Source organism: Scyliorhinus canicula, chromosome 9 (assembly GCF_902713615.1).
Source record: "Scyliorhinus canicula chromosome 9, sScyCan1.1, whole genome shotgun sequence".
Taxonomy (NCBI): domain Eukaryota; kingdom Metazoa; phylum Chordata; class Chondrichthyes; order Carcharhiniformes; family Scyliorhinidae; genus Scyliorhinus; species Scyliorhinus canicula.
The window spans coordinates 106,615,834-106,641,724 of NC_052154.1; the positions used below are offsets into that span (position 1 = coordinate 106,615,834).

At 50.3% G+C, this 25,891-nt stretch overlaps 1 protein-coding gene across 1 annotated transcript in view; it reads right to left on the minus strand.

Annotated features, from left to right (window-relative positions):
- LOC119971594 (astacin-like metalloendopeptidase) overlaps positions 1-25,891 on the minus strand; it is a 639,042-nt gene that overhangs the window by 190,428 nt on the left and 422,723 nt on the right. Inside the window, exon 10 of the mRNA XM_038807373.1 lies at positions 21,658-21,776. Within this exon, the coding sequence (XP_038663301.1) occupies positions 21,658-21,776 (119 nt within the window). The remainder of the gene's footprint in view (positions 1-21,657; positions 21,777-25,891) is intronic.

Genomic DNA, 25,891 nt, shown 5'->3' on the forward strand with positions numbered 1-25,891 from the left:
AGAGCTCTTCTGTTTCCTCGGACCAGCACTGCATGATCTTCTTAGCTGGATTCTCCCGCTTGAGTTTCTGCTTGTAAGCCGGGAGAAGGAGCACCATCTTATGGTCTGATTTCCCAAAGTGCGGTCGGGGGATGGAACGGTAGGCGCCCTTGATTTTTGACGAACAGTGGTCAGGAGTGTTGTCGCCCCTGGTGGGACAGGAGATGTGCTGGTGGAATTTTGGCAGTGCCTCTTGAGGTTGGCCTTGTTGAAGTCTCCGGCCACGATGAACAAGGCCTCCGGGTGTTCTGTTCCGTAGTTGTTCATAACTGTCTCCAGTTCATCCAGCGCCTTCCTCACTTCTGCCTGGGATGGGATGTAGACCGCTGTGATAATGGCTGAAGTGAACTCACGTGGAAGATAGTATGGGCAACACTTCATGGTCAGGTATTCCAGGTCCGGGGAGCAGTAAGTTGCCACGTCAAAACACCAGGAGGAGTTGATGAGTAGGCAAACGCCTCCACCCTTTGCTTTGCCTGATGACGCGGTCCGCCCATTGAATTGAGAAGCCTTCAGATTGTATGGCACAGTCTGGTGAGGCAGGGGTGAGCCATGTCTCTGTGAAACAGAGCACACAGCAGTCTCTTACCTCCCTCTGAGACGTAAGTCCAGGATTAAGTTCATCCCACTTGTTTTCGATTGCTTGGACGTTTGCCAGGAGTATGCTGGGGAGAGGGGTCTTGAAACCGTGTTGCTTCAGTCTAACCTGCAGACCGCCACGTTTCCCTTGCTTTCTCGGTCGCCGGCTGTGGCTGGATGGTCCTGCGATCCGAAGGGAGAAGTATGACCTTGTGGAAGGTAGATGGTTGCGTCTGGCGGGGTCCAGGACGCTGGCGGAGACCAGGGCGCTGCTTACATTTCCGGGGTCGCGTCTGGCAGGGTCCCGGGCGCTGGTTGAGGTCAAGGGATTGCTGGGTGGGCATGTTTGCGATCCGGATGTGTCCTGGCGTTCTGACACGGAAATACCTTGCAGCGCATTCAGGTCCTCATGCAGGGTCTCTGCCATTTTGGGGGTCCTGGGTCATGGGCTGGGTCTTCCTGAGGCAGGTTGGGCTAGAACCTGTGGTCTGTTCCCTCCTTCGGCACTCCTAGCATCGGGTCCTGAAGTAGGCCGGTCGGGCCTCCACCTGGATTTTTCTTTCTTCCATCTCCAGGTAGGTTGGGTTGCTCTCTGGGTTGGGTCGCTGGTTGGGCCTCTTGGGGTCGAGTTGGGCCAGGTCTCATCGTCGGGGGTCGGGTCGGGAGCTCCGACCGACATAGTTCATGACTATATGACAGCTTGGAGTAGGCGAGTGTTTGTGAACTCTAATAGAGGTCACATACAGCATGAGAATTTAATCAAGCACTTGATCCTGGCCGGACAACAGCCCGAAGAAGCAGCCGTGATTCAGGTCCAATCCCAACGGAAAATTGAGAATTATGCACAGCAAGGTAGTAGTTGGGCCGATGAGGCAGCGAAAGACCTATTGGAGCAGGTCATTGGAGCCATCCTCAAAGTTTGGGAATGGTAGAGCGTATGAGTCGAACCTTAAAAAAAACAGCCTAGCCCGGCTCTAGGTCACTGTTCATGTAGAGTTTGCACATTCTCCCCGTGTTTGCGTGGGTTTCTCCCCCACAACCCAAAGATGTGCAAGGTAGGTGGATTGAACACGCTAAATTGCCCCTTAATTGGAAAAATGAATTGGGTAAAACAGCCTAGCCAAAGCTATATTGCAGGAAGGGAATAATTGGGTATGAGCCCTGCCTGCAATTCTGTTGCGCCAAAGAGCCACCCCCATCTGGGGAACGGGTCTAGCCCCTTTTGAGTTAATGACAGGAAGAGCAATGCACCTCCTGGAGGAGGTGATAACTGGAGAGGCGGAACATGAGATAAGCAAAGGCACTGTACTCCAATGCAGGAGAGATGTGGTGAACCGTCTTCATGTCCTTAAGGGTCAGGTAATTGCACAGCAACAGCATAGAGATTGGACCAAACTGACGAGAAAGGATACCCCAAAACTACCAACACCAGGGGATAGGATAATGGTTAAACTCATGACATGTAAAATGGGACTAGGGGTTCAATGGGAGGGACCCTTTGCAGTAATCATCGCTGGACAAACATGTGCCTTGATAGAGGAGAAACCCAGTCACGGTGGCAGCACTGGACACAGTTGAAACCATACCCTCATGATAAGTCCCATAGTCACTAGGATTGAGAGAACCCTTCGGTGGGTCAGCGAACCCAAGGAGCAGGGGGTAGCCATGGCATTGGCAGCTGCTGCACTTGTAATTAGAATTATCTGGATTTGTAGCTACCAGAGTGGCTTAGGTTATGGGACAAAGGCACGGAGAGGATGTATACAAGGAAGGAGTGGAGATGATGAGAATGATATAATACTAATTGAGCGCCAGAAGGTATTTGTTTATACCCACAGGATTCGTTTGCTAGCACACTTTGGGGCCCCACTTCATCTCTGGTTACAGCCATCAACATCGACCGGAAGGAGCTGGACATTGCTGAAGCAAAAACCAATGATCTCATGTATACTAATGTCACGCGGGTGCATTGGGATGCTGCAATTTTTATAAGAGATACAAAGGGAAGGAGTGGTATAGGTTTTAATTCTGACAGGACTTGGGATTTCTGCACAAACGGGACTCTATATGTCCCCAAGAGCAGCTGAGACGAATTACTTGCAATTCCAAAATACCTAGGCCCTATATCCATTGGGAACCCAGGATCAAGGGAATTACAGGTGATATGGAAAGCTGGGATGCAGGACCTTTGCCACCAGACAAGATGACCTTTTTAAAATGACCGATCAGAAAACGTTAAATGCCCTCGATGGCCCAAATCGCCCAATTGTGAAATATAAAGTTATAGGGGACAATCTGGAGATTCACTGTCGATCCCTGCCTGGCACCTAACCTTACTAAAGATCATGAGATGATATGTGATAGACTAACAGCTTTCAGGGAAGTGCGGACGGCAGCCAGGCAGCACAGGACCCCGAGAATAAGGTGGGATATTGTCGGAAGCAAGGAAATAGGAGGACAGTGCAGCTGAACACATGGCTAAACTGGTGTTGTAGGAGGGATGGTTTCAGAGTTTTGGAACATTGGGATCACTTCCGGGGCAGGTGGGCTCTGTACAAGAAGGACAAATTGCATCTGAACTGGAGGCGCACCGATATCCTGGCTAGGAGGTTTGCCAGAGTCACTCGGGAGGATTTAAACTAGTATGGCAGGGGGGTGGGAACCAGAATGTGAGATTAGAAGGTAATTACTGAAGGAGAAATAGAGAACCAAAATAAAAGGACAAAATCACCCTCAGGCAGAGCAAAAAAGATGACACGTGTGAAAAGCGAAGTGGTCAATGCAGGATTGACGGTATTGTACTTAATTGCTCGCAGTATACGGAACAAGGTAAATGAGCTTGTGGCAAACTATGAAATTTGCCGGTACGATGTTGTGGGCATCTCAGAGATATGGCTGCAAGGGGATCAGGGCAGGGATCTAAATATCCAAGGATATGTGTCCTATCGAAACGATAGGCAGATGGGCAAAGGGGACGAGATTGCATTGTTAGTAAGGAATGAAGTTAAATCGATAGCAAGGAGCAATATAGGATCAGAAGGCATAGGATCTCTGTGGGTAGAGATGAGGAACCGCAAAGGTAAAAAGTCCCTGATGGGAGTTAGGTACAGGCCCCCGAGCAGTAGTCAGGATGTGGGGCCGAAAATAAATCGGGAGATAGTAAAGGCACGTAAAAAAGGCAATATTACAATAATCATGCGGGAATTCAATATGCAGGTGGACTGGGAAAATCAAATTAGTAGTGGATCTCAAGAAAAGTAATTTGTGGAATGTCAAAGAGATAGTTTTTTGGAGCAGCTTGTGCAAGAGCCGACTAGGAAATAGGCAATTCTGAATTTGGTGATGTGTAATGAGGCAGACTTGATTAGGGAACTTAAGGTGAAGGAACCCTTGGGGACCAGTGACCACAATATGATGGAATTTACCCTGCAGTTTGAGAGGGAGAAACTTCAACCAGATGTAACGGTATTACAATTAAATAAGGGTAACTACAAAGACATGAGGGAGGAGCTGGCCAGAGTTGATTGGAAAAGGAGCCGAGCAGGGAAGACAGTGGAACAGCAATGGTAGGAGTTTTTGGGAGTTATTCGGAAGGCACAACGGAAATTTATCCCAAGGAGGAGGAAACATGCTCAGGGGAGGACAAGGCATTCATGGCTGACGAGGGAAGTCAAGGACAGCATAAAATATAAAGAAAAAGCATCCAAAGTGGCGAAGATTAGTGGGAAGCCAGAGGATTGGGAAGCCTTAAAAAGCGAGCAGAGGACAATTAAAAACACAATAGTGGGGGAGAGCTGAAGTATAAGTGCAAGCTAGCTAGTAATTTAAAGGAAGATAGGAAGAGTTTTTTCAATATATAAAAGGTAAGAGAGACGAAAAAATAGACATTGGACTACCAGAAAATGTGGCTGGAGAAGTAATAATAGGAAACAAAGAAATGGCAGACGAACTGAATAGTTACTTTGCATCAGTCTTCACGGTGGAAGACACCAATGGGATGCCAGAGCTCCAGGAGAACCAACGGGCAGAGGTGAGTGCAGTGACTATTCCTGAGGAGACGTTTCTGGGGAAACTGAAAGGTCTGAAGGTGGATAAATCACCTGGACTACACCCCAGGGTTCTAAAAGAGATAGCTGAGGAGATTGTGGAGGCATTGGTGGTGATCTTTCAGGAATCACTGGATGCAGAAAGGGTCCTAGAGGACTGGAAAGTGGCTAATGTAACACCGCTGTTTAAGAAGGGAGGGAGTCAGAGCGGGAAATTATAGGCCGGTTAGCCTGACTTCAGTTTTGGTAAGATTTTAGAGTCCATTATTAAAGATAAAATCGAAGAGTACTTGGACGTTCATGATAAAATAGGACTGAGTCAGCATGGCTTCGTCAAGGGGAAGTCATGTCTGACAAATCTGTTCTTTGAGGAAGTAACAAGGAAGTTAGACAAAGGAGAACCAGTTGACGTGATTTATTTAGATTTCCAGAAGGCCTTTGGCAAGGTGCCGCATATGAGACTGTTATATAAGTTAAGAGTCCATGGTGTTAAGGGTAAGATCCTGGCATGGATAGAGGATTGGCTGACTGGCAGAAGGCAGAAAGTGGGAATAAAGGGGTCTTTTTCAGGAGGCAGCCGGTGACTAGTGGTGTAACTCAGGGGTCGGTGCTGGGACCACAACCTTTCACAATATACATTAATGATCTGGAGGAAGGGACTGAAGGAACTTTTGCTAAGTTTGCAGATGATACAAAAATCTGTAGAGGGACAGGCAGTATTAAGGAAGAGGGGGCTGCAGAAGGATTTGGACAGGCTAGGAGAGTGGGCAAAGAAGTGGCAAATGGAATACAATGTGGAAAAGTGTGAGGTTATGAACTTTGGAAGGAGAAATGGAGGCATAGACTATTTTCTAAATGGGGAGATGCTTAGGAAATCAGAAGCACAAATGGACTTGGGAGTCCTTGTTCACAATTCTTTTAAGATTAATGCACAAGTTCAGTCGGCAGTTAGGAAGGCAAATGCAATGTTACATTCATGTCGAGAGGGCTAGAATACAAGACCAGGGATGTACTCCTGAGGCGATATAAGGCTCTGGTCAGACTCCATTTGGAGTATTGTGAGCAGTTTTGGGCCCCGTATCTAAGACAGAATGTGCTGGCCTTGGAAGGAGTCCAGAGGAGGTTCACAAGAATGATCCCTGGAATGAAGAGCTTGTCATATGAGGAATGGTTGAGGACTCTGGGTCAGTACTCGTTGGAGTTTAGAAGGATGAGAGGGGATCTTATTGAAACTTACAGGATACTGCGAGGCCTGGATAGGAGTGGACATGGAGAGGATGTTTCCACTTGTGGGAAAAAGTAAAAGCAGAGGACACAATCTCAACTGAAAGGGACAATCCTTTAAAACAGAGGTGAGGAGGAATTTCTTCAGCGAAAGGGTGGTGAATCTTTGGAAATCTTTGCCACAGAAGGCTGTGGAGACCAAATCACTGAGTGTCCCTAAGACAGAGATAGATAGATTTTTGATCAACAAGAAGATATGGGGTTATGGGGAGAAGGCGGGAGGATGGGTATGAGAAAAATATCAGACATGATTGAATGACGGATCAGACTCGAAGGGCCGAGTGGCCAATTCTGTTCTTATGTCTTATGGTCTCATGGATCCCACCGGATAAGGGTGGGGACCAGGCAGAAGCTTACCACCACCAATGTGGCACCAGCGAGCTCTGGCTCGGTTACAACCACAAGTCCAAGGACAAACCCCAAGCCGGAATGTGATGAGCATATCACTAGCCACACTATGGGACACAGGTTAGTTCTAACCCCCACTGATGAATCAGTGACGATAGTACCAGGATCTGAACATGTAAAAGTTATGATTAATCTTGCCAGCCTACACTTGCCAGCCTATTTCTATGGTCAAGGATTGTTTGTAGCCTTGGAGAGGGAGATTTTGGATGGGAGCGGATTGAAAACACATAAGCGACAACAGAGAGACATAGTGGAACAAGCGGTTGGAGGATATGGGGCATGAGTTTCGACTGTCAACATCCTTAACATTGCACAGATGAGTGAAGAGATTGAGATTATGAAAGGGCAAATGACAGCTGCAGTTAAGGACATATACGTTGATGCCAAAACGGCTACAGACCTTAGTCAGCAAGTCAATCTTTTAGTGTGGAAAGAACTTAAACAGTTGCAACCATATCAGACAACAATTAATGAGTTAATTAAAGACAGAGTGCTATCTCAAAGGAAGTATACCGAGTGGAGGCATGTAATATGTATACAGCACACTTATTGCAAAGCCTTCAGGCCAACTACTCCAGCTGGATGCACATTAGAACATAGACATAGAACAGTACAGCACAGAACAGGCCCTTCGGCCCTCAATGTTGTGCCGAGCAATGATCACCCTACTCAAACCCACGTATCCACCCTATACCCGTAACCCAACAACCTCCCCCTTAACCCTACTTTTATTAGGACACTACGGGCAATTTAGCATGGCCAATCCACCTAACCCGCACATCTTTGGACCGTGGGAGGAAACCGGAGCACCGGAGTATCTAATTGGGTGAGCAATGATCAATTGAAGGCTTGGGTAAAAACGAGTACCAGACTCCTGAACACCTCAGGGAGTTGACATTGGCGAGTCACGTTCCCTTTGCCAATGATAGCCACACTCTCCTAGTGGGAATTATTTTGAATATTCCCAGGGCAGGGGATAACAGTACTCATGAACTTCTTCAGGTGAACAACTTGGGACATTATGAGAATGGCGTGTTAATTAAACTAAAGGATTCCCCGGAACATACAATTCAAAGGGCAGATAGGATGTACTCTATCGACCTCCGGGTGTGCAAAGAAGGGGGAAATAATTGGTTGTGCCCAGAGAAAGCTATCAGTATGGAAGAATACTGCGGGTACACCACATATGAGAACTGTATTGCAGCGGTCGAAGTAAACAACCAGACTGTGTTTAATAGTGCTCAGTACATGGTCAATTACTACATTGTGATGTCATACAACAACTATACCAAGCGTGGCGTTGTGTGTGAATTGCCTGGGCAAAATGTTGTTCTAACCAATTTATCTGAGTCTGTTCCATCATGAACTGACTCCATGCAGGGATGTATCCATCGTGGAAGCAGATGACATCGAGAGAACTGACGATAACCAACGGATTTGCCAATACGTCCAGAAGGGACTTCCACACATCCCACACTTGCGGGCCGACTGGGAAGGACTTCAGAAGGCGGCAATGCTGCCTCTGGAACTCGGAGCGGGAGCTCATTACAACTCGCACCGAGAAAGCTGAGGAATTGTTGAGATCACAGAACTTTTTCTCTAAAATATGAAATTGGGCAACGAATACCAATATCCATCCATGGATATGCATTATCATAGAATTTACAGTGCAGAAGGAGGCCAACCGGCCCATCGAGTCCGCACCAGCTCCTGGAAAGAGCACCCTACCCAAGGTTAACACATCCATCCTATCTCCATAACCCAGTAGCCCACCCAACACTGAGGGCAATTTTGGACACTATGGGCAATTTATAATGGCCAATCCACCTAACCTGCACATCTTTGGACTGTGGGAGGAAACCGGAGCACCCGGAGGAAACCCACGCAGTGACCCAAGCCGGAATCGAACCTGGGACCCTGGAGCTGTGAAGCAATTGTGCTATCCACAATGCTATCGTGCTGACCCGATTATATCGCACATTGTTGTAATTTTGCAGCTGTTTATATTGCTCATTTTTTTTTATTACATTCTGTTGCCGCATTAGAGAGTGTAGAAAGACAGTCGCCCCCTAGATAAAAGGAACTGTCACAGCTCTTACCACACCTAGGCCAGACTCCAACAAGTTCAGTATGTCTATTCAATGGCCTATTCTTTGGCTAGCCAAGGGGGGATTAAAGGGAGTGTCCAGCGATGAGACCTCTTAAAACTGAATAACTAGGATTCCACTAGAGTAGTTCTACAGAAGTTAGTTTATTAAGGATTGAGATTAATTACAGAAAGTATACCCAGTCGTCATTATTAACCATTAAACATGTATTTTAGGACATAGCAATGATAATCATGTCGGCTCTGGCGACAAGCAGTGGCCAAAAGGAATCATGGGATTTAGGCTAGCTAACTTGCCCATGTTTTTGAGACACACGAGGTGTGTGCTCAGCAGATTACATAGTGGACGTAGTAGACAGGTTTTATCAGTGGCCCCCAATATCCTCTGGCACAATCCATGAAGTAAAGAGGATGCCAGTTCTGATATCCTGCCCCTGTGAAACAATGGGTGGACAGGATCTCACTGCGATATCAGGGTGGAGAGTCCAGGAAAAACAATGGACACAGAATCTTGGTAAACAACAGGTGACAGGTTGGGTTACATCATGGGTTGGTCACAATTTTATTGGATAGTTTGAACATGACAGCTTCTGGGATTGGATCGAGTCCAACTGGTGCGGGCTATTGATATTTGGAAAAAAAATAATTGATGTGCTTTTATCAGTGTTCAGTAGATCGATCTTGGCATTATCCAGGTCCATTTCTCATGGATACAAAACCAAGTTTGGGATAATAAAAGTCGTCTCAGCCAGGCTGTTGTATGTCTGCTCTGTTTATTAAGCTAAGGCCTAACAACGAGGGAGAAACCTCACGGAAAGGTTGGCTCAATACTCAGGCCTTGGAAAATGCTCCAACATCATGGACAGACCCACTGTCACTGCCAACACAAGGCTCACAGCTCGTAGCGCCACTGGTATGTATAACGGAGGGGTGTGCAACTGGACAGTTTGGCGGTGTGGGAAATGAGGGGGTGTGGGTCTGGAATGTGGTGTCCATGCCCTGGCCAGCATCTCCACACCTCTCCACTCCATCCCTCCTCGTTGGTAAACCTGGAGGTGATCAGAGCATCACGTGGACGCTTACCCTGACCTTTGTGCGGCCTCCGATTGCCTGCCCAGGCCCCAGGTCCTGCTCATCGTCCCCCTCGCCCGCATACTCCTCATCGGATGAGACCTGCCCTTCCTCCTCATCCTCCTTCTCCAGCACATCGCCCCCTTGCTGTGTGATGTTGTGGAGGATGCAGCAGACCACCACGATGCAGGCGACCCTATCAGCATCATACTGGAGGGCGCGGATGCACCTGTGCACCGAGGTCTGTGAGGTACCGGACAGGTCCCCACTCGGCGACTGGAAAGACTTTGTCAAATAGAACTTCACTTTGACGGTCACCAGGAACGGGTGTCCTGCACCAAATCCACGGGGTGCCAGGTGTACATATGCCAGATGTGTCGAACTGTCTCTCTGCTCATCCGGCATGCCCGGTCCGACAGGTCCTCGAAAGACAGGCGGCACCAGTACACACGAGGCCTCATACGGCACCTGCTTGGCACCTCCTGCTACTTGGTCTGTTGGGCGGGCGGCCTTTCAGCCTGTGCGGCTGCCACCTCCCCTTCTGCAGTTTACCCCTCCTCTGTACTTGGGACTACACAGATGGTGGCCATCACAGAAACTTGGATAGAAGAGGGGCAGAAATGGTTGTTGGAGGTCCCTGGTTATAGATGTTTCAACAAGATTAGGGAGGATGGTAAAAGAGGTGGGGGGGGGGGGGGTGGCATTGTTAATTAGAGATAGTATAACAGCTGCAGAAAGGCAGTTCGAGGGGGATGTGCCTACTGACGTAATATGGGTTGAAGTTAGAAATAGGAAAGGAGCAGTCACCTTGTTGGGAGTTTTCTATAGGCCCCCCAATAGCAGCAGAGATGTGGAGGAACAGATTGGGAAACAGATTTTGGAAAGGTGCAGAAGTCACAGGGTAGTAGTCATGGGCGACTTCAACTTCCCAAACATTGAGTGGAAACTCTTTAGATCAAATAGTTTAGATGGGGTAGTGTTTGTGCAGTGTGTCCAGGAAGCTTTTCTAACACAGTATGTAGATTGTCCGACCAGAGGGGAGGCCATATTGGATTTAGTACTTGGTAATGAACCAGGGCAGGTGATAGATTTGTTAGTGGGGGAGCATTTTGGAGGTAGTGACCACAATTCTGTGACTTTCACTTTAGTAATGGAGAGGGATAGGTGCGAGCAACAGGGCAAGGTTTATAATTGGGGGAAGGGTAAATACAATGCTGTCAGACAAGAATTGAAGTGCAGAAGTTGGGAACATAGGCTGTCAGGGAAGGACACAAGTGAAATGTGGAACTTGTTCAAGGAACAGGTACTGCGTGTCTTTGATATGTATGTCCCTGTCAGGCAGGGAAGAGATGGTCGAGTGAGGGAACCATGGTTGACAAGAGAGGTTGAATGTCTTGTTAAGAGGAAGAAGGAGACTTATGTAAGGCTGAAGAAACAAGGTTCAGACAGGGCGCTGGAGGGATACAAGATAGCCAGGAGGGAACTGAAGAAAGGGATTAGGAGAGCTAAGAGAGGGCATGAAAAATCTTTGGCGGGTAGGATCAAGGAAAACCCCAAGGCCTTTTACACATATGTGAGAAATATGAGAATGACTAGAGCGAGGGTAGGTCCGATTAAGGACAGTTGCGGGAGATTGTGTATTGAGTCTGAAGAGATAGGAGAGGTCTTGAACAAGTATTTTTCTTCAGTATTTACAAACGAGAGGGGCCATATTGTTGGAGAGGACAGCGTGAAGCAGACCGATAAGCTTGAGGAGATACTTGTCAGGAAGGAAGATGTGTTGCGCGTTTTGAAAAACTTGAGGATAGACAAGTCCCCCGGGCCTGACGGGATATATCCAAGGATTCTATGGGAAGCAAGAAATGAAATTGCAGAGCCGTTGGCAATGATCTTTTCGTCCTCGCTGTCAACAGGGGTGGTACCAGAGGATTGGAGAGTGGCGAATGTCGTGCCCCTGTTCAAAAAAGGGAATAGGGATAACCCTGGGAATTACAGGCCAGTTAGTCTTACTTCGGTGGTAGGCAAAGTAATGGAAAGGGTACTGAGGGATAGGATTTCTGAGCATCTGGAAAGGCATTGCTTGATTAGGGATAGTCAGCACGGATTTGTGAGGGGTAGGTCTTGCCTTACAAGTCTTATTGAATTCTTTGAGGAGGTGACCAAGCATGTGGATGAAGGTAAAGCAGTGGATGTAGTGTACATGGACTTTAGTAAGGCATTTGATAAGGTTCCCCATGGTAGGCTTATGCAGAAAGTAAGGAGGCATGGGATAGTGGGAAATTTGGCCAGTTGGATAACAAACTGGCTAACCGATAGAAGACAGAGAGTTGTGGTGGATGGCAAATATTCAGCCTGGAGCCCAGTTATCAGTGGCGTACCGCAGGGATCAGTTCTGGGTCCTCTGCTGTTTGTGATTTTCATTAACGACTTGGATGAGGGAGTTGAAGGGTGGGTCAGTAAATTTGCAGATGATACGAAGATTGGTGGAGTTGTGGATAGTGAGGAGGGCTGTTGTCGGCTTCAAAGAGACATAGATAGAATGCAGAGGTGGGCTGAGAAGTGGCAGATGGAGTTTAACCCTGACAAGTGTGAGGTTGTCCATTTTGGAAGGACAAATCTGAATGCGGAATACAGGGTTAATGGTAGGGTTCTTGGCAATGTGGAGGAGCAGAGAGATCTTGGGGTCTATGTTCATAGTTCTTTGAAAGTTGCCACTCAAGTGGATAGAGCTGTGAAGAAGGCCTATGGTGTGCTAGCGTTCATTAGCAGAGGGATTGAATTTAAGAGCCGTGAGGTGATGATGCAGCTGTACAAAACCTTGGTCAGGCCACATTTGGAGTACTGTGTGCAGTTCTGGTCACCTCATTTTAGGAAGGATGTGGAAGCTTTGGAAAAGTTGCAAAGGAGATTTACCAGGATGTTGCCTGGAATGGAGAGTAGGTCATACGAGGAAAGGTTGAGGGTGCTAGGCCTTTTCTCATTAGAACGGAGAAGGATGAGGGGTGACTTGATAGAGGTTTATAAGATGATCAGGGGAATAGATAGAGTAGACAGTCAGAGACTTTTTCCCCGGGTGGAACACACCATTTCAAGGGGACATAAATTTAAGATAAATGGTGGAAGATATAGAGGGGATGTCAGAGGTAGGTTCTTTACCCAGAGAGTAGTGGGGGCATGGAATGCACTGCCTGTGGTAGTAGTTGAGTCGGAATATTTATGGACCTTCAAGCGGCTATTGGATAGGTACTTGGATTAGGGTAGAATAAGGGAGTGTAGGTTAACTTCTTAAGGGCAGCACGGTAGCATTGTGGATAGCACAATTGCTTCACAGCTCCAGGGTCCCAAGTTCGATTTCGACTTGGGTCACTGTCTGTGTGGAGTCTGCACATCCTCCCCGTGACTGCGTGGGTTTCCTCCGGGTGCTCCGGTTTCCTCCCACAGTCCAAAGATGTGCAGGTTGGGTGGATTGGCCATGAAAAATTGTCCAAAATTCTATGATTAACATAGGACAAAAGTTCGGCGCAACATCGTGGGCTGAAGGGCCTGTTCTGTGCTGTATTTCTCTAATCTAATCTAATCTCTCCGAGCATCTCCCACTCAAGCAGCCGTAGGGAATCTTGCAGAGCTGCGAACATCACCACTGCAGCCAGGATTGCTGGTTGAACACCAAAAGCCATTGTCTGCATGGGGTGAAAGGCCAACATGTTGGCTTGGTGCAAACTCCTGTGCTCAACCAGGTTCGGTGGTCTACAGGTGGCCCCAGTTGGTAGTGCAGGCTCTGCCAACGCAATTCCCCTCTCCATCTCCGCACCCCACCACAGCAAGACAGTTGCCGTAATGGCTGTCGGTGCCTGGGCACCGTCCCAGTCCTATGTCCGAGCATCCAGGCTGCTCGGTCTGTCCTCCCCTTCCTCTCCCCTCCCTCTCCCCTCCCGCGACCCTGGCAGGTGGTCCCCCGCCACAGCCAGCCCAGCTGGTCTTCAGGATGGCAGCCCACAATCACTCCACTCCGTGTCCTACCTCCTCTCTCTCACTCAGCAGCCATGACGTCAGGTTCACGATTTTTGAAACCACAAGTGAACCATGTTGTCGGGAACTTGGCCCAGCGGACGCGGTGAATCTTGGAGGCCACGGAGAATAGGGTGTCAGGCCCAATAATATGTCTACTGTACTTTAACGTTGCGCAGCTAGCGACGCATTTACACCATTTTTGGGGTGCCGGATCATCCCGACTTGGCATCAAACCGGTGCCGACCACGATTTCGGCATTGGAGGCTATTTGCCGGCCAATTGCGTTTCGCGATTTCAGTGTTGGCAAGCGGAGAATCCCACCCCCTATATAACTCCTCTTTCTAAAGGGCCACCCTCCCTGACCTGCACCCAGGTCAGGGTTTTATATTATGTGGTTTTCTCTTGTTCATGGTGTCATAATATACATCCGGGTATATAATGGTGTCCAGACAGACAGTGATTGACACACAGGATGACCAGTGAACACACAGAACACAGCAGCCAATCACCAGCTAAAACACAACTACTATAAAGCCAGAGGGCACTAGTTTCCCTGCTTTCTTGGGATCCAGCCTCTGAGACAGTCCGAGCTCATGAGCAGCAACTAGAACAAACACCATGTGGTAGTGAGATAGTCTGGTCAGGTTAGTCTCAGGTCTCCAGTCAAGTCAGCAGAGTGTCGACCCACAGTTACAGCATGTATTATAGTTAAGAGTTCAACAAAATCGAGTTGCATTTCTTCAAGTGTTGGAAGCCTGTCTCTCTCTCTACTGCAGTAAACGCAGTCTTCGTAGACCCAGCTTACCCAACACATCATGGTACCAGTGAGTCATGCTTGAGTTTGACGGACCTACCTTGAGATAATCTGCCTTTGACTAGCGATCAGCCATTTGGTAACATGGACAGTGTCCGCCCTCCTCCGCCGCTCCGCATTGCCGGCAACCTCGGTGCAAACTGGAAGATTTTCAAGCAGAAGTTCCAGCTGTATCTTGAAACCACCAACCTCGAGGCCGCATCGGATGCCAAGGAGTTCGCTCTCTTCCTCTCAACTGCCAGGGACCACGCTAACCACATCTTTAACTCACTCACCTTTGCTGAAGGCGAGGACAAGACGAAGTTTAAAACAGTCCTGCTGAAGTTTGACAGCCACTGTGACATCAAGGTCAATGAGAGTTTTGAACGCTATGTGTTCCAGCAGAGGCTTCAGGGTAAGAAGGAACCTTTTCAGTCTTTTTTAACCCATCTCCGAATCCTCGCGCAGTCATGCAACTATGGCTCCTCTTCCGATTCGATGATCCGGGATCAGATCGTTTTTGGGGTCCACTCCGATCCCCTTCGCCAGCAGCTCCTAAAAGTTAAGCAGCTCAGCCTTACCATCGCCATTGAGAACTGCATCCTCAATGAGCAACCAGTACTCCCATATCAAAGTGGCAGGAACGGCACGGCAAGGCCCCCACGATGCAGAACGGGTGCAGGCCATCAAACAAATGCAGGGCCTGAGCCTGGATGAGGGTGGTCATTTTGCACGCTTTTCCAGGGTTCCAGCGCCACAGCAAAGGGGACGGCAAGGCGCATGTCATCTGACTGCACTGCGCATGCGCGGTGACGCACGGAACGTCCTGACGTCCATGACGTGTTCCAACTGTGGCTCCACCCATTTTAAACGACAATGTCCCGCAAAATCTCGACCCTGTCTCCAGTGTGGCAAGCTCGGCCACTATGTAGCCCTTTGCAGATCTGCTCCACTGCATTCGGCGATCCCAACCACATCGCAGGAGCATCCGGTCTGTACAGCGACCCATCGCAGACTCCGACCCCGATAGTCCACCAGATCCCGACACTGAGGGCCTCACATCCCCATTCCAGGTGGGTGGGTTCACCAGACACAAGCTGCCCTTCTCAATAATGGAGAAACAACTCCCTATTATGAGCATTGATCCGGACGACGCGTGGTGTGCCACCCTCACGGTCAACAAGACTCGCATACGCTTTCGGCTGGACACCGGCGCTTCGGCAAACCTCATTTCAAAGTCTGATCTTGACACCATCCGCGTCAAGCCAAGCATTGATCCACCGGCCTGCCAGCTCCTCGACTACAATGGCAATGCCATTGCTGCCAGTGGCTCATGCTGACTTGCGGTATCCCATCGTTCTTCCAAAGCAACACTGCGCTTTGAAATTGTAGGGACCAGCAAGGCTTCCCTGCTCGGTGCTCAGGCCTGCAACCTCCTGAACCTGGTGCAGCGGGTTCACAGCATGTTGCCCACGGGGGCAACGGCGTCGCCAGATGCTAACTTCAAGGCCCAACTCGTTGAGATCATTGCACAATACCACAGCGTCTTCGAAGGTATGGGCACACTCGCTTACCGATACAAAATCTTGTTGAAGCCAAATGCCACACCTGTGGTTCACGCACTGCGTCGGGTGCCGGCACCCTTTAAGGACCGCCTCAAGCAGCAGCTGCAAGACCTCCAGGACCAGGGCGTCATTTCTAAGGTCACGGAGCCCACGGACTGGGTCAGCTCCATGGTTTGTGTCAAAAAGCCATCAGGGGAACTTCAAATCTGCATCGACCCCAAAGATTTGAACTGCAACATCATGAGGGAACACTACCCAATAACTAAATGAGAAGAGCTAACCAGCGAGATGGCTCATGCCAAATTTTTTACGAAGCTGGATGCCTCCTAGGGGTTTTGGCAAATACAGGTGGACGCGTCCAGTAGAAAGCTGTGCACATTCAACACCCCGTTTGGTCATTATTGTTACAATCGCATGCCCTTTGGCATCATCTCCGCCTCGGAGGTGTTCCACCGCATAATGGAACAGATGATGGAGGGCATCGAGGGGGTGCGAGTATATGTCGATGACATAATCATCTGGTCCACAGCTCCCCAGGAGCACATCGATCACCTCAAGCGGGTGTTCCGCAGGATCCACGAGCATGGTCTCTGATTCAACAGTTGTTTGGTTGCTCTGAAATCAAGTTCCTTGGCAACCACATCTCGCAGTTTGGCGTGCAGCCAGATGCAGACAGGGTTGCGGCGATCAACGCCATGAAGACCCCGGAGGACAAGAAGGCGGCCCTCCGCTTCCTAGGGATGGTCAACTTCCTTGGGAAGTTTATCCCCAACCTTGCATCTTTGGGCAGCACGGTAGCATGGTGGTTAGCATAAATGCTTCACAGCTCCAGGGTCCCAGGTTAGATTCCCGGCTGGGTCACTGTCTGTGCGGAGTCTGCACGTCCTCCCCGTGTGTGCGTGGGTTTCCTCCGGGTGCTCCGGTTTCCTCCCACAGTCCAAAGATGTGCGGGGTTAGGTGGATTGGCCATGCTAAATTGCCCGTAGTGTCCTAAAAAGTAAGGTTAAGGGGTGGGGGGTTGTTGGGTTACGGGTATAGGGTGGATGCGTGGGTTTGAGTGGGGTGATCATTGCTCGGCACAACATTGAGGGCCGAAGGGCCTGTTCTGTGCTGTACTGTTCTATGTTCTATGTTCTACACCACAGCTCTTCGACATCTCGTCAAAAAAAACACCGATTTCCAGTGGCTACCCGCTCATGAGCATGAGTGGCGTGAGCTCAGGGCGAAACTCACCAAGACCCCAGTGCTGGTTTTTTGATCCCGCCAAGGAGACAAAAATATCTACTGACGTGAGCCAGGCTGGCATTGGGGCAATGCTTCTCCAGCGGGACGATGCCTCCTCCTGGGCCCCAGTCGCATATGCCTCTAGAGCCATGACGCCCACTGAGCAACGATACGCTCAGATCGAAAAAGAATGCCCTGACCTGCTCACAGGGATCGACAAGTTCCATGATTATGTGTATGGCCTCCCCAAATTCACGGTCGAGACGGACCACAGGCCGTTGGTTCACATCATCCAAAAAGACCTCAATGGCATGATGCCGCGGCTGCAACGTATCCTCCTCAAACTCCGCCTTTACGATTTCGACCTGATGTACACCCCGGGCAAAGAGCTCATTGTGGCCGATGCACTCTCCCGATCCATCACCACGCCATGTGAACAGACCGACTTTGTCTGCCAGATAGATGCGCAGGTGCAATTCTGTGCCTCCAATCTTCCGGCCACTGACGAAAGGGTCGTCCAAATTCGTCAGGAGACGGCCAAGGATCCTCTACTCCAGAGGGTCATGTGACACCTCACGGATGGTTGGCAGAAGGGGCAGTGCCCCCAGTTCTATAATACGAAGGATGATCTGGCGGTGGTAGACGGCATCTTAATGAAGTTAGACAGAATTGTGATCTCACAGAGCATGCGAGAGTTGGTCCTGAGCCAAATCCACGAGGGTCACCTCGGGGTCGAAAAGTGACGCCATCATGCCCGAGAGGCAGTATATTGGCCAGGCATCAGCCAAGATATCGCCAACACGGTCCTCAATTGCCCTACGTGTCAAAGATTCTAGCCGGCTCAATCTAAGGAGACTCTACAGCCGCATGAATTGGTGACCTCCCCATGGTCCAAAGTTGGTGTTGACCTGTTCCATGCCAAGGACCGCGACTATGTCCTCCTTGTGGACTACTTTTCCAATTACCCCGAGGTGGTTAAGTTATCTGACCTCACGTCAGCAACGGTAATCAAGGCATGCAAGGAGCTGTTTGCCCGGCATGGCATCCCACTCACGGTGATGAATGACAACGGTCCCTGCTTCGTCAGCCAGGAGTGGACAGAGTTTGCCCGGCTGTACAATTTTCAGCACGTTACATCCAGCTCCCACTACCCCTAGTCGAATGGGAAGGCTTAAAAAGGGGTCCACGTCGTTAAAAGACTGTTGTGCAAAGCTACTGACTCGAGTTCTGATTTCAACCTGGCGCTGCTGGCCTACAGGGCGACTCCTTTGTCCACTGGACTGTCGCCAGTGCAGCTCTTGATGAACCGCACACTGCGCACGATGGTGCCGGCTATCCACGTTCTGGACCTTGACAATTTCCCGGTCCTGCAGAAGATGCAACAGTCTCGGGCCCAATTCAAGTCAGCGTACGACGCCCACGCCACAGATCTCCCCGACCTGATCCCTGCCGACCGAGTTCGTGTTCAGCTACCTGACGGTGGCTGGTCTGCCACAGCTGTGGTGGTCAAGCAAGTGGCCCCGGGATTGTTCCTCGTTCGCATGCCTGATGGGTCTTTTCTTCGGCGTAATCGGCGGGCTCTGCGTCATCTTCCGCGACCGCCACCTGATCATGATGTCCCGCCTCGCTCACCGGTTCCTCAGGACACGCTCTTCCACGAGGCCACCGATCTGCCGGTTATTCTGCCGTCCTCTGCATTGGCAGCAGCTCCGCCTGTTCAGGCACAGGCAGCCCCTGAGCGCACGGAGCTATCGCCTGAGGCTGAGGCTCCCCCACCACGAGGCGCTGCCAGTCCTGGAGCCCGCTCTGATCTCGACTAGGTTCTGCATTCTGGTGGCCATGGAGCACAGGAAGTAGTCCATCTCCGTCTGGGATTGCACCACATCACCCAATCACTGTGCCACCACGTTCTGGGTCTGTGTCACATCAGACAGTGACTGAACCATCTCTCTCTGGGACCGGATCACCATCCTCTGTGTCTGTGCCACATCGGCCAGCATCAGGCCAATGCCCCTGACATTACCAGCACTGGCCTGCTGTGACTAGGCCATGCTCAGAAGCGTCGTTGCAATTTTCAGGTGGCTCTCGCACTTGGATTGCTTGTGAGGTGGCAACCCTGTCATGGGCCTCGGTCAGCGCCTGCACAGAATGCCCCAGGCCTGGGACATGCTGATCCTTAGCCAAAACGGTTGCCTCCCAAGGCCTCCACCACCGATGCCACCCATGCCGTGTTGGCTTGTTTGGCACGTATTGTCGGCACCACCTCCTGCTCTTGCAAGCGGCTGGACTGCAGGTACTGGATGCTTGACAACAACACCTCATGTTGTTCATGGCCCTACGACTGCATCTCCACAATTGATTGGACTGCCTGTTCCAGAAGCCTGAAACTCATCTGGGCGGCAGCTAGTTCCTGGGTTGGGCAGCCCTCTGACGGTCTGCCTCCTCGGGCGTTCCCAGCTCCACCTGCTGTACTGGATCAGCTTTGTGGTGCGCACCAGATTGTGGCCCGGTGGCCTCTTCACTAAAGTGCCCGACTGAGGTGAGTGTCTCTGGGATGGTGGAGGGTGTTGGAGACAGCTGTGAGGGGAAATCCATATCATCCTCAGACTCGAGCTCCAGGATGTCCTGCGTCTTGGGCCGAGGGCTACCGGCTGAGCTGCTCTCATTGTGAGTGCTCAGCTAATGGGGGGGCTCCAGCTGTGGCATTGGCTGGGGGTGTGGGACACCATACGGTCCTACCCCATCTCCTGCAGGTCCTGCAAGACTCAAGACAAGATGCATGATTAGATTGAGAGCCGGCGGGGGGGGGGGGGGGGGGGGGGGGGGGGGGGAAGGGGGGGGGTGGTGGGAGTGAGGGTGGTGTTGAGGGGCTGTTGAGGGTGGTGGTGAGAGTGGTGTGAAGGTGGTGTAAGGGTGAGGGGAGGGTGGTGGTGAGGGTGGGGGTGGGGATGGTGTGAAGGTGATGTTGACGGGGTGATTACACGCGTGCCACGGCTCCGCACCATCCAAAACGGTATCATCAGGGAGTACAGCACACATCGTTGGGACGGCCTCAGGATGTTGTTATGGATTTAGAGAACCCGAAAGTGTATCATGGAGTTCACCTGACCCACACCTTTTAATAGATTGTGGTATGGGGAGCAAACAGCCCACTCCACAGGTGTGGTACAGCAGAAATGGAAAAGTATTTTTTAAAGAAAAACACTATTTATTCTATGAACTCAAGTTAACCTTTTTAAAACATGCAGTGAACATCTTCGCAACCATTAATTCAAATACAACCCACAAAGAATACAACACTAAGACATCCATAAGACTTTTAAAAAAACTTTAAACAGAAGCACATCAGGTTAAAGTCACTACTGAGAGCAGTTATTAGTTTTAAGTCACCAAAGGATCAATTTACAGTTTGTAGATTACAGAGAGAGAGAGAGACTCTAATACACCTTCTGGCTGTGACTGCAGCTACCCAGCTCTGAAAACGAAACTAAAACACACCCTGCAGCAAACAGCCTAAAACGAAAGTAAAGAGCTGACAGACAGCCCAGCTCTACCCACACTCTGACATCACTGATAAACACCCATTTCTTAAAGGTACATTTCTTAAACATCCATTTATTCAAGGTACTCTCACATGACAACATTACCTGAAGGGCCGGGTTCTCGACGACATGGTTCATTTATGCTCTCAGTTTTCATGAACATCACGTGGCGGCTGTGGACTGTGCCCAGCGCTGCCACAGTCAGGGGCGGGGGAGCCGTGCCGCTGGCTGGTCGGGAGGGGCTTCGGCGAGTGCTGGGGGGTACTGGTGGGGGGTTGTCCGGAGGTGGCGAGGGGGGATCCAGTGGAACACTGGCAGGTCGGGTCAGCACACGGTCGGCGCCACCGCTGCAGGTCATGACATGCGCATGCGCAGCCATGTACCCGGCCATTCTCCGGCCGTTTTTGATGCGGGAGCTAGGAGTTTTACCCAGCGCTGCTGCTAGCCCCTCCTTGATCCCAAAATCGGTGAAAGTTCAGTGCCGATTTTGCCATTGTAAATCATCACAGTTGCCACGCCCGCTTTGGCACATAGCCACAGAATCGGAGAATCTAGCTCTTAGTCTCAGAAATGAAGAATCCAGCCCCAAGATGTTTATCGAATTCAAGTACCACCATCTGCCATGATATGATTCAAACCCAGATTCGCAGAGCATTACCCAGAATACTGGCCCAGCGACATTACCACTATGCTACCACCTTCACTGTGTTCTGCCATTTCGGAGTGTCTGGTGTAATGAAAACTTGTTTTGTATTTACTTGATGATATGTCCAATCTTCAAATAATTATTAGAGGCTTCTAGTTCGAAATGTTCCATTCACCGGACTGATAACACTAATTGTTACAAGTGCAACCAAATACAGAAAAAGAGGACTTGAATATCTATGAATATTTCTCCTGCATCTTTCTTTAATTCCCTTATCAACTATATTGCTGCTACTCCCTGTACATGTTATATTGTGCATCTTACCATTGAGCCTTTACACACCTTGAATTTACTGTGTGCCCTAATTATCCAATTACAGTCAGCATTGTTAGGATAATAGGAAGGGAAATTTGGCGATTCAATATTTCCAGTCTCGGCTATAAACATGTTTCCACATATATCTGAAAAACAGGGAATTTAAAAGGGTGGTTATCACAATTTCTTTCCAAGCATATACACACTGATAGGGAATCACTCTGTCAGCCATTGAGACATTTTTAAAAATCCAGCTGTTAATTTGTGCAAATCACTGAAGATCCATGGCCAAACAAGGGAAAGTTTACCTCAACCAAACAGGATTGTGTATTTGTTATAACGTGAGGTCATACAACAAGGTGGTGTTCAATCACAACGGCGACTTATTAACAAGGAAGGACATTATACACACAGAACAACACAACTCCAAGGCTTACTCTGATGATAGCCGTTACCTGGGTCTGCGCCCTGACACCCAATAGGCCCATATTCGCATGCTCCATTCTTACAAGTTCCATGCAGGTGACAGAGCCCAAGACGGATTGCCCCTTAAAGGGACCACACTATCACAGCGCTGTATTAACAGAATCATTCAGTAAAATCAGATGTCACCAGGGAGTTGGTCTGACCACATCCAGCGTACTGAACCAAACTGTGATCCCTTCAAATGATATAGGAGCTAATCAAATGATTCCAAGCTTAAAAAACTTTGGGCGGGATTCTCCATTTCAGACAGTAAATGGACTTCTACTGCAGCAAAATCAGTGCCGTTCTGGAGCAATTTAACAAACGCTAATGGACTAGCACCAGCATCACGTGGGACATGATCGATTCCAATGAAAAATGGCATTGGATTTGCCGGGGATAGGATTAAAACTTTTTTAAAAAAATAATTTTTATTGGAATTTTGTACAGAAAATATAAAATATAACAACGAACAATGAAATGCAACAAAATAACCCATAAAAACTGTAACACCCCCCAGACCGTATCAACGCATGTATCACCTCCCCCCCACCCCCCCCAACCCCAACAAGAGAACTTAAAAATAAATTAAAATTAAATAAACAAACATAGTCATCGTCTCCCCCCCCCCCCCCCTTTTCCCTCCCCCTTCACCCCCCCCCCCCCCGGATTGCTGCTGCTACTGTCCCAGTACCCTATCGTTGAGTCAGAAAGTTGAGGAAAGGTTTCCACCGCCTAAAGAACCCTTGTATCGATCCACTCAGGGCGAACTTGACCTTCTCTAGCTTAATAAAACCCGCCATGTCATTGACCCAGGTCTCCACGCGTGGGGGCCTCGCATCCTTCCATTGTAGCAAAATCCTTCGCCGGGCTACTAGGGACGCAAAGGCCAGCACACCGGCCTCTTTCGCCTCCTGCACTCCCGGCTCCACCCCAACCCCAAAAATCACGAGTCCCCAGCCTGGCTTGACCCTGGATCCCACCACCCTTGACACCGTCCTTGCCACCCCCTTCCAGAACTCCTCCAGTGCCGGGCATGCCCAGAACATATGGGCATGGTTCGCTGGACTCCCCGAGCACCTGACACTCCTGTCTTCACCCCCAAAGAACCTACTCATCCTTGTCCCAGTCATGTGGGCCCAGTGCAGCACCTTGAATTGGATGAGGCTAAGCCGCGCACACGAGGTGGAAGACTTAGCCCTCTCCAGGGCATCAGCCCATAGAACATAGAACATAGAACAGTACAGCACAGAACAGGCCCTTCGGCCCTCGATGTTGTGCCGAGCAATGATCACCCTACTCAAAGCCACGTATCCACCCTATACCCGTAACCCAACAACCCCCCCTTAACCTTACTTTTTAGGACACTACGGGCAATTTAGCATGGCCAATCCACCTAACCCGCACATCTTTGGACTGTGGGAGGAAACCGGAGCACCCGGAAGGAAACCCACGCACACACGGGGAGGACGTGCAGACTCCGCACGGACAGTGACCCAGCCGGGAACCGAACCTGGGACCCTGGAGCCATGTCCCGTCTTCGATCTGTTCCCCAAGTTCCCCCTCCCACTTAGTTTTCAGCTCCTCTACTCTTCGCCTCCTCCACCTCCTGCATAACCTTGTAGATATCAGATATCTTCCCCTCTCCGACCCAGACCCCCGAAAGCACCCTGTCACTCACCCCCCTCGCGGGAATGGAAGGGAACCCCTCCACCTGCCATCGAGCAAATGCCTTTACCTGCAGATACCTGAACATGTTTCCCGGACACATTGGCCGCCCAGTCGTACCCCGAGAGATTGGGTAACGCCAGCCCCCCCCCCCCCCCCCCCCCCCCCCCCCATCTCTACCCCGCTCCAAGAAGACCCTCTTCACCCTCGGGGTCCCATGTGCCCAAACAAAGCTCATGATGCTGCTGGTCATCCTTCTAAAAAAGGCCCTAGGGATAAAGATGGGCAAACACTGGAAGAGGAACAAGAACCTCGGGAGAACCGTCATTTTGACGGACTGCACTCTACCCACCAGCGATAGCGGCACCATGTCCCACCTTTGAAATTCCTCCTCCATCTGCTCCACCAGCCTGGTAAAATTAAGCTTATGGAGAGTCCCCCAACTCCTGGCCACCTGCACCCCCAGGTATCTGAAACTCTTCACTGCCCTCTTAAACGGGAGCCTCCCAATTCCCTCCTCCTGATCTCCCGGGTGTACTACAAATACCTCGCTCTTGCCTAAATTTAACTTATAGCCCGAGAAGCCCCAAATTCCGCTAACTGCTCCATCACCCCCGGCATTCCCCCTTCTGGGTCCGCCACATACAACAGCAGGTCGTCCGCATACAGCGATACCCGATGTTCCTCCCCACCCCGCACCAGACCCCTCCATCTCCCTGACTCCCTCAACGCCATAGCCAGAGGTTCAATCGCCAGTGCAAAGAGCAAGGGGGACAGGGGGCACCCCTGCCTGGTCCCACGGTAGAGCCTAAAGTACTCCGATCTCCTTCCATTTGTAACTACACTCGCCATCGGAGCCGCGTAGGGCAGACTCACCCATTTGATGAATCCCTCCCCAAATCCGAACCGCTCCAGCACCTCCCACAGGTACCCCCACTCAACTCTATCAAACGCTTTCTCTGCGTCCAGCGCCACCACTATCTCCGCCTCCCCCTCCACTGCCGGCATCATGATAACATTTAGCAGTCTCCGCACATTCATGTTGAGCTGCCGTTCCTTGACAAATCCTGTCTGATCTTCGTGTATCACCCCTGGCACACAATCCTCTATCCTGGTGGCCAGGATCTTCGCCAGCAACTTGGCGTCAACATTGAGGAGCGAGAGGGCAGCACGGTGGCCTAGTGGTTAGCACAACCGCTTCACAGCGCTGAGGCCCCAGGTTCGATCCCGGCTCTGGGTCACTGTCCATGTGGAGTTCGCACATTCTCCCCGTGTCTGCATGGGTTTCACCCCCACAACCCAAAAATGTGCAGAGTAGGTGGATTGGCGACGCTAAATTGCCCCTTAATTGGAAAAAATAATTGGGTAATCTAAATTTATTAAAAAAAAACATTGAGGAGCGAGATAGGCCTGTATGATCCGCACATCAAGGGGTCCTTATCCCGCTTTAGGATCAGAGAGATCAGTGCCTGCGACATCATCGGGGGCAAAGCCCCCCCCCTCCCATGCCTCATTGAAGGCTCGCACCAACAGGGGTCCACCAGATCCGCATACTTTTTATAAAATTCCACCGGGAACCCATCCGGCCCCGGGGCCTTACCCGACTGCATTTGTCCAATCCCCCTGACGAGCTCCTCCAACTCTATCGACGCCCCCAGCCCCTCTACCAGCTCCTCTTGAACCGTTAGGAAACATAGCCTGTTCATGAAGCTCTCCATCCCCCCTCTCCCCATCGGAGGTTCCGACCAGTACAGTTCCTCGTAGAAGTCCCTAAAGACCCCATTTACTTCTGTCCCCTTCTGCATTACATTCCCACCCCCATCCGTCACTCCACCAATTTCCCTAGCCGCATCTCGCCTACGGAGCTGATGCGCCAACCTCCTGCTTGCCTTCTCCCCATACTCATATACCGCGCCCTGCGCCCTCCTCCACTGTGTCTCCGCCTTTCTGGTGGTCAACAAGTCAAATTTGGCCTGCAAACTACGCCGTTCCCCCAGCAACCTCTCCTCCGGTGCCTCCGCGTATCTCCTGTCCACATCCAGGAGCTCCCCCACCAGTCTCTCCCTCTCCTTCCTCTCCCTCCTTTCCCTATGGGCCCGGATGGAGATCAGCTCCCTCCGGATCACTG